Genomic DNA, 7,493 nt, shown 5'->3' on the forward strand with positions numbered 1-7,493 from the left:
CGCTTCCCGGGCTGCGCGCAGGGGCTGCTCCATTCATTTCTTCTGGTTTTTGTCGGGAATACGCTTTGCCGTGCTTTCCGGAACCTGTGGGGCTGTGTGTCTCACCCCCGGGCCCGTGGCTTTCCCGGGCGGAGGGCAGCGAGGGAAGCCGGAGACCCCTGGCCCGGCCCTGCCTGGTGACCGCGGGTCCCGCGCAAAGACGAGCTCGTTTTCTGTCTTAGGCTTCCTCCAAAACTTTGGTTTCCATCTCATACCGGCTCCGGCTTTTCTCCGGCACCTTTTTTTTTTTTTTTTTTTTTCCCTTACTCCTTAAATCCGTTGAGGTTAAGGGGTTTTGAGGATTTCTGTGTCTGGAATTGTGTCTGCTCACCTTTCAGCAGTAAGGAGTCGGTGCACTGCTGCTCATACTGGGAGAGATTTTATTGATCTTAAGTGTTCTTCACTTCTCTCCAACTCTTCTTCACTGTGTTTAGAAACAGTGAAACGGTTCTACCAAACGTCTGTGGAAAGTTCAAGGCATGCTTCCGTCTTCCTTTAGCCATCATTTGGCCTGCCAAGTTATACATTTCTCCTTTTTAACAGGTTTTTAAGGTGGAACACACTTACTCGTGTTAGCTCTTTTCTGTGAGAAAGCATGGCTCTGTTAAAGGTGCACGGACCTGTCCGGATGCGCAGCATGCAGACTGGGATTACAAAATGGAAAGAAGGGAGCTTTGAAATTGTGGAGAAGGACAACAAAGTGAGTCTAGTAGTTCACTACAATGTTGGAGGAATTCCAACGACATTTCAGGTATGCCAGACATTAAGGCTTTTGTTTTAACAGTGCATGGATTGTGCTCTCTTGTGAACAGCTGTCATTTTCAAGGCTATTGAGTATCCTGCAGACTTCTCTCTATCACTGTTTCTCATTCCTCGTTTCCTGAACACTAATCCCTTTGTATAACTGTGCAGTAAATTATTTACATGTATTATTTAAGGATCTACCAAGGTTGGCATTGAGATACCACTTAACGGGAAGAGCTGAAAAAGCAGAGAAAAGTTACAGAAGTATAGAGCATCGTGGCTCATGTTTTGGATTTTTGGAAGCTGTAACTTTTCTGTTTCTGGCACATTTGCGTTCTCTAGAGGTGAAGATCCTGACCACTTTGTACCAGCTGTTTTCCCAGTTGAAGTGTAGTGGTGTTAACATACCTGTAGCCTTTTGCAAGACTTTGCTGAACATTAGTTGTTACAGTTTTAGGTTTTAAATGCAGATTCTCTTGAAATATTCAGCCAAAATTTTTCTTTTTCTATAGTTGTTTTCAGGTCAGGCGTCCTAACTTTTGTGAAAAATGCCCCAAATCAAAAGCAGAGTGCTTTTTCTGTAAGAAATACATATCTGTTTTAAAAGTATGTAAAGGACACGAGCGGTTGGAAGAAAAGAAATCCTATTTAGCAACTTTGCAACAGCCTAAACTGATCTATATGTTGTCTTCTGCTTTTTGATGCTACTTGTTTTCCACCAGTAACGTTCACCAGTCTGTTCTCTGAGCCATTTACTTCTGTGTGAAGATGCTATGAAAAAAAGTTCACTTTCTTTTTGAAAGATTAGGTTTTTGCTGCCTTAGTATGCTGAAAAGTCTCAGCAAAGAATCTGGCAGCTGGTGTTGCCTTGAAATCAAGGCTGTGAGGAAATCATTAGCTGTGGATTGTTCCCACCTGTGTCACTGTAGACTTGAAAAGAATCTCTCCCTTTTCATGTGTGATGCTGTGGCTGCAGGTTTGGTTTAATCCACCATTGGACCATGCTGCTCCTGAGGAGAGCAGTCTTGTCTTCCCCTCGTGCATTCCCTGGGTGCTTGTTCTCACACACTCCTTTCTGCCTGGGTGAGTGATGTGGTGTGACAGCAACTCGAAGGGAGGTTCCACGGGGAGGATGAGCCTACAGAACAGCTAACCATGGCCTAAAGGGGCAGGTTTTGTTCCTAGCCTCTCGTGTCTGCTGTCTCTGGCACTTGTCAGATCTCTTTGTGAGCTCAGTGGAGGGTTTTCACAGGAGTTTGGGGAAAGGACTGAATGCAGGCTCTAGTAGAGGGGTTGATAAACCACCATGCAGCTGGGACTGCAGCAAAGGAAGAGGAGAAGGCTTGTGCTGGAGTGTAGTCTGTGTGAGCCAGCCCCAGGCTGTCAGCATGCCACTTCAGGTGTGACAGATTCCTGATGATCTTGCTTTAGAAGTAGCATTCCCTGTTTTTTTTGACAAGCTGCCCTGAGAGGACTGTGAGTGATTTCCCTGCCTTTTTTTTGCTTTTCTGTAATGGAAGATTTGGATGGATGCAGGATTGTATTTCTTTCTACAGTGACTGGTGTGTCATCGAATTTCTTCTGTCAGATGATATGTTTTAGTGATGTTTCAGAGCTTTCACCAAGTTGTCCTAGATGCTAGATATGTATTAAGAGAAATACTTTGTTTCCCTGCACTTACCAAAACTTTGTGACACTGACTGCGTCATAACAGGTGCATGAAGAGTATGGGTGGAGTCTTCTCCTGACAGCATTTTGAGTTGATACGGGTTGTTTTGCACTGAGATGGTGAAGTAACTGTAATCCCTTTGCACTGGGCTTAGTGTTTTAAGAGAGGATGAAAAACTTGGAGCCTATTATTCAATTCTTAGGCATTTGAAGCTATTTTTAGCTTAAATTAAAAAAAAAAAATCCCAACAGCCCACCAAAAAAAACAATCCCCAAAACACAAGGATTGAGCACGAAGTGTTTCAGGAGTGTAATGTTCCCATTAAAACAAACCCTTAGTTTCTGATTGAGGTGGTTTTCCAGCCCCTCTTACAAGCTGCTGTTGTGTCTGGGTTGGTTTTCCAAGAAGCTAGAGATCCTAGTGGGAAAAAAGAAATCTCGTTGGTGCACATGGAGTCTTTTACTCTCCCAGTCTTTCTGAGCTACCCTCAACCTTCATGAATAGTAGAACCTTTACCCAGCAGCCAGTTTTTGTAGGTGACTTAGAATGAAGTAACAATTAAGTAAGGTTATAATAAAGTAGCAGCTGCATCATTAGGGAGCACAACTTCTTACTAAAATTATTATTGTGCTCACCCGTAACCCTGAAAGTTTTGACACCACTTAATTGTTACAATGTTGCATACAGACTAAGCTTGTTTCTTACTGACTTGCTCCCTCAGCAGATTTTTTTAAGCCATTTCAAATCCATCTTCTCTGGGAGCAAATTGTGAAGTGAGAAGTTTGTATTTAATATTTGGAAGTTTCCCCATCTTAAATTGTATTTCAAACTTGATGTGGAAGTTTTTACTAAATGGCACTTCTTAAAGTTGTTGTTCCTTTACATTTAGAAATGTCATACTCAGTAGGAAAGCAAGTTTCAGAAAGCTTATCCAGGACTCTAGAGACTGTTGAGCAATAGTGATACTGTCCTTTCAGTTGTCAAATGCTGAGGTCACAGATTGTATTAATTCCATGAGGTTTAATGTTTCCTTGAAGTGGAGCAAGAAGTACTTTGGTGGAAGTCTCTCTTGTCCTGTCTATTTGAAATACTTCGTTTGAATTTGTAAGTATTTTGGCCTTTTAAAGTTGGATTTATGTTTATAGTCGCTTTCTTGTTTTCAGCTAAGCCATAACATTAAAACTGTGACCTTACGACCAAATGGCAGAAAACTGTGCTGCCTGATGCTAACACTAAAGGATACCAGCTTCCTGACAATTGATAAGGTACCATTTAAGGATGCAAATGAAATGCGCATGTATTTGGATGCAGTCCATCAAGACAGGGTTCATACTGGTAAGTGCAATTGTTGTAAATCATAACATTATGGAGAGGTGTTGTGTTTTCTTTTCTTCCATCTTATCATGGTTTAACCACATCCAACAACAGCTAAGCCCTAAGCATCTGCTCACTCACTCTGGGTTGGGAAGACAGTGAGAAAAGTGAAAATGAGGAAACTTGTGGGTAGAGACAAAGACAGTTTAGTAAGTAAAGCAAGAGCTGTGCACACAAGCAAAGCAAACAAGGAATTCATTCACCACTCCCCATGGGCAGGCAGGTGTTCAGCCATGTCCAGGAAAGCAGGACTCTGCCATGTGTAATGGTGACTTGAGAAGACAAACACTATCACTGTGCCACCCTTACTTCTTCCCCAGCTTTATACACTGAGTGTGATGCTGCATGGTGTGGGATATCCCTGTGGTCAGCTGTCCTGGCTGTGTCCCCTCCCAGCTTTCTGTGCACCCCCTGCTTCCTCAGGAGTGACATGAGCAGCAGAAAAGGCCTTGACTCTTTGTGAGCACTGCTCAGCAATAGCTATAACATCTTTGTTATCAACACTATTTCCAGCACAAATCCAAAATGTAGCCCCGTGGCCCCTACTGTGAAGAAAATTAACTCCGTTCCAGCCAAAACCATCACACATCTTCAGCTGTGTTTGTATTTCTGTAAATGCTTCTTTCTGGCCTCAAACCCCATTTTTTTGTTTTATACCTTTCTCATGAACAATAATCAGAGATTAACATACAGGATTTGTTTATGTTGTGTATTGGTATTTGAAAGATTGTCTGATACCCATGCAGAGTCTCTTCATTTTTCATTTTACTTATTTTATTTTGTTCTTTTTAAGGATAGGAAGTTTGCTGCCAAGTGACTAAATGACCAGTAAGAGGGATGTCCATAAACTTACGTCTGTGCACTCAGAATATTGTAGTCTGTTGGCAAGAAATCTAGCATGCCCTTTCCAAAATCAGCTCCAGATAAACATTTTGCAAATAAAAATCCCAATCAGTTAAATGACAATCAAATCAAATATTGTGTATTTTTCCTGTCAGCTGGGAAACCCTCACAAGGATCTGGCAGCTTTGGAGGTGTGCTGGGCAGCAGGACCACACAGAAGGAAGCTAACAGGCAATTCTCTTATATAGAGAACCAGGTTTGTTTAATTGTTCCAAATTTTCCTCTCTAATTTTATTCTATTCCTCTCATTCTCCTATTGTATGTTGTAATAGCACTGTAAATACTGTACACCCAAAGTGTTTGTAATCTAGAGAGCTTGGAATAGATGTGTATGGGGTGGTTGGCAATGTTGTATCTTGTGAGGAGATACCTTCTGTATGAGTAAGAAAGATCAGTGTCTGGCTATGGAAGTCAGACTATGTTCTTCACATATGAGCTTTTAGGCAAAGAAGTAGAAATAGAAGGAAAGTACGTGATTGAGACTTGCTTCTCTCATAGCTCTGAGTCTCCCTTTGTTTTATGTTGAACACCTTACATGTGTGTGACCATGTGTTAGTGTAGGTCTTAATGAGTTTAGCAGACTTCAGCCAAATGTGTGCATCAAAAAGCAGCTGATCCAGGTTTGTATCAGAATAAAGTTACTGAATTTGTAGCATTCTGCTCACATTTTTGTGTAAATTTCACGGAGTTTTCCCCAGAAGTTGTTTTCTTTCAAAATACTTTCGTTCTTCTTTTTCTCCCCAGATTTTATGGTGTATCTACTGGCTTTAATTTACTTTGTTATCTCTGTGAATATACTTGTATTACTGCCCTGAGGGAGACTATTTCTGACGTTGTCCCAAAACAAATTCTACCAATTACTTAAAGACAATCTCACAGTAAAAACTCGAGTCTGTGTATGCAGTGGTGAGATTAGACATGTTCAGTTTTCAAGTCTAAAATTGACCAACATTCCTTAGTCGACCAATTGTTACCTCTTTCCATTGCATTACATGTGAGGCTTGCTTGACCCTAAGCTGTCAGGGCACTGTTTTAATTATGCAGGTTTTAATACAGCTTTTTAATATTTTTAATTGTAATATCACCCAGGATTGATCTGGGGATAGTTAGAAATCATGCCTTGGCTTTTTTAATATCAAAGCTTGTAAAGGAGATTTAAAAAAACTTAACGTCAATGGACTTAGCATTGGAAAATGAAAAGGGAAAGTGGTTACTGCAGTTGAGTTTTGTGTTGGTGACTTGTATGATTCAGTCAAAATTTTATATATGTCTAATTAGTGTTTAAACTCTGAATCTGTTACAAGTAGCATCTCTCTGCTTCTGGATGCTCTATTGTAGCAAGTAAAAAAGTGGTGGAAATGATAGATAAGACTAAAGATTGCCCTGTTTTTTCACTCTTGGGTTTTCTCCCTGACCCCCTCCACTTGGGTTTTGCAGACTCCTCCCAAAAGAGTGACAGTGGAGAGTAAGGAGGAAAATACATTTCGCAAGGTGCTGGGTACCCCAGCGAGAGGCTCTGTTAAGAATTCTGCTGGAGCTGGAACACCGAGCAACAGGGTGAACATTTCGGCATCTCCTGCATCATCAGGCCCTCACAGGACAGGCTTGTTGGAGAATCGGTAGGAGGGTTTTCTTCCTGTGATACTGTTAAAACTCAGCTCTTTATAGAGCTACAGGTGGAACTCAGTACACAGAGATATAAGAAGGGAACATAAATCTTCCTTTAGTTTTGCTGTTCCTTTTAAGAGGATGTTAATATATGCTTTTATAGCTTCTGACTGGTACTGGCACTAGAGCTTTAAGTACAGCTCAAGAGTTGGGCAGACCAAATGCTTCTCTGTTATAAAAGCAGAGATTGCAGAAGATAGCCGCAAAATGTGTGGAAAGCATTGAGGAGTTCTGTTCAGTTGGAAGAGGGTTGTTTACTAACCTTTCTGAAAGAATTACCACAAATTTTTCTGTTTTCAGTGAAAAGAGGAAAAGAACACAACCCCCTGGTTCAGAAATGAGTGAAGATTATCCCAAAGAGAATGATTCTTCAACGTAAGTAACTATTGTTTCTGATTTTAAGTTCCTTGTTCATTTGTAAAGGTACATTTTTCTGAAAAGAATGCTCTCAGCCACATGGACCAGGCCAGTCAGCTTGTGAATGCCTTGGGTGCTTGAAATGAGGTGTGTGTTCAGGGATAATAAGGGAAATACAAACTACTCCAGCAGTTGATTTGCATGAACTGGCACATGCAAATTCTGTGTCATCATTCTTTTGTCAATTATGTCAGTCAGAATTGCATGTGTACTATATGTGCTTGGACCCTTTTCAAAACAAAATTGATAAAGGGGAGTTGATGTTGGAAGAAGCAGCTCCATGTGTTTGAATTCAGATTTAATTGTAAGGGAGCTTGTTTTAAATAAATTGGTTAAATTTATATGTGAGTGAAGTTCTACTGTTGTCAAGTATTAAAGGTGATAGGAGAGAAACGCTTTAAAACAAGTTGTAAATACTGAGCAGGAATATCCTACATCTTCCATAACTGCACTGCCTTCCACTCTTCTCTCTGTAGGAATAATAAAGCCTTGAGTGATCCAGCATGGAAGTATTTGAACAGTAGCAGAGAGAAACAGTTGAACCTGAAGCAGGCTGAGGAGAATAGGACATCAGGTAAAAGAATAGATGTAAAGCCAAATGATACCTAGCCTTGACCAGTATGATTTTACCCCTTTGATACTAGATTAGCAAGTTGCTGCAGAGGTTTTTTTTCCTAAT

The 7,493-nt window shown here is 40.9% G+C and overlaps 1 protein-coding gene across 1 annotated transcript in view; it reads left to right on the top strand.

Annotated features, from left to right (window-relative positions):
- The first annotated feature begins 547 nt into the window (after positions 1–547).
- The window catches only part of USP37 (ubiquitin specific peptidase 37), a 34,903-nt gene continuing 27,957 nt past the window's right edge, over positions 548–7,493 (top strand). The window contains exons 1-6 of the mRNA XM_008644827.2: positions 548–790; positions 3,616–3,787; positions 4,825–4,925; positions 6,167–6,348; positions 6,698–6,772; positions 7,291–7,388. Of these exons, the coding sequence (XP_008643049.1) occupies positions 635–790; positions 3,616–3,787; positions 4,825–4,925; positions 6,167–6,348; positions 6,698–6,772; positions 7,291–7,388 (784 nt within the window). The 5' untranslated portion in view covers positions 548–634. The remainder of the gene's footprint in view (positions 791–3,615; positions 3,788–4,824; positions 4,926–6,166; positions 6,349–6,697; positions 6,773–7,290; positions 7,389–7,493) is intronic.

Source organism: Corvus brachyrhynchos, unplaced genomic scaffold (assembly GCF_000691975.1).
Source record: "Corvus brachyrhynchos isolate BGI_N302 unplaced genomic scaffold, ASM69197v1 scaffold452, whole genome shotgun sequence".
In the NCBI taxonomy this organism is placed as follows: Eukaryota; Metazoa; Chordata; class Aves; order Passeriformes; family Corvidae; genus Corvus; species Corvus brachyrhynchos.